This window comes from Acanthisitta chloris, unplaced genomic scaffold (genome assembly GCF_000695815.1).
Source record: "Acanthisitta chloris isolate BGI_N310 unplaced genomic scaffold, ASM69581v1 scaffold8275, whole genome shotgun sequence".
Lineage (NCBI taxonomy): Eukaryota > Metazoa > Chordata > Aves > Passeriformes > Acanthisittidae > Acanthisitta > Acanthisitta chloris.
In genome coordinates, this window is record NW_008674236.1 from 32848 (window position 1) to 33117 (window position 270).

General features: G+C 69.3%; 1 protein-coding gene across 1 annotated transcript in view; it reads left to right on the forward strand.

Moving 5' to 3' along the window:
• Positions 1–193, forward strand: part of NCOR2 (nuclear receptor corepressor 2) — a gene marked incomplete at both ends in the record, with an annotated part of 30680 nt that extends 30487 nt beyond the window's left edge. The window contains one exon of the mRNA XM_009075257.1: positions 14–193. Coding sequence (XP_009073505.1) covers positions 14–193 — 180 coding nt within the window. The remainder of the gene's footprint in view (positions 1–13) is intronic.
• Positions 194–270: the final 77 nt, after the last annotated feature.

Sequence of the window (270 nt, forward strand, 5' to 3'; positions counted from 1 at the left end):
CTGCTCTTGGCAGGAGGAGGGGGAAAGCCAAAGATCTCTGCCAGGCCCAACAGGCGCAAGGCCAGGTCTCCGATGCCGTGTCTGTCCTCGGGCGAGCGGCCGCCCTCGGTGTCCTCGGTGCACTCGGAGGGCGACTGCAACCGCAGGACACCCCTCACCAACCGCGTCTGGGAGGACAGGCCGTCGTCCGCAGGTAGGGCTGGGCACAGACCCTCCCGGGGGTGCAGGGGGCACAGAGGGACAGCCAACCCCGGCGCTGACTCTGCTTCC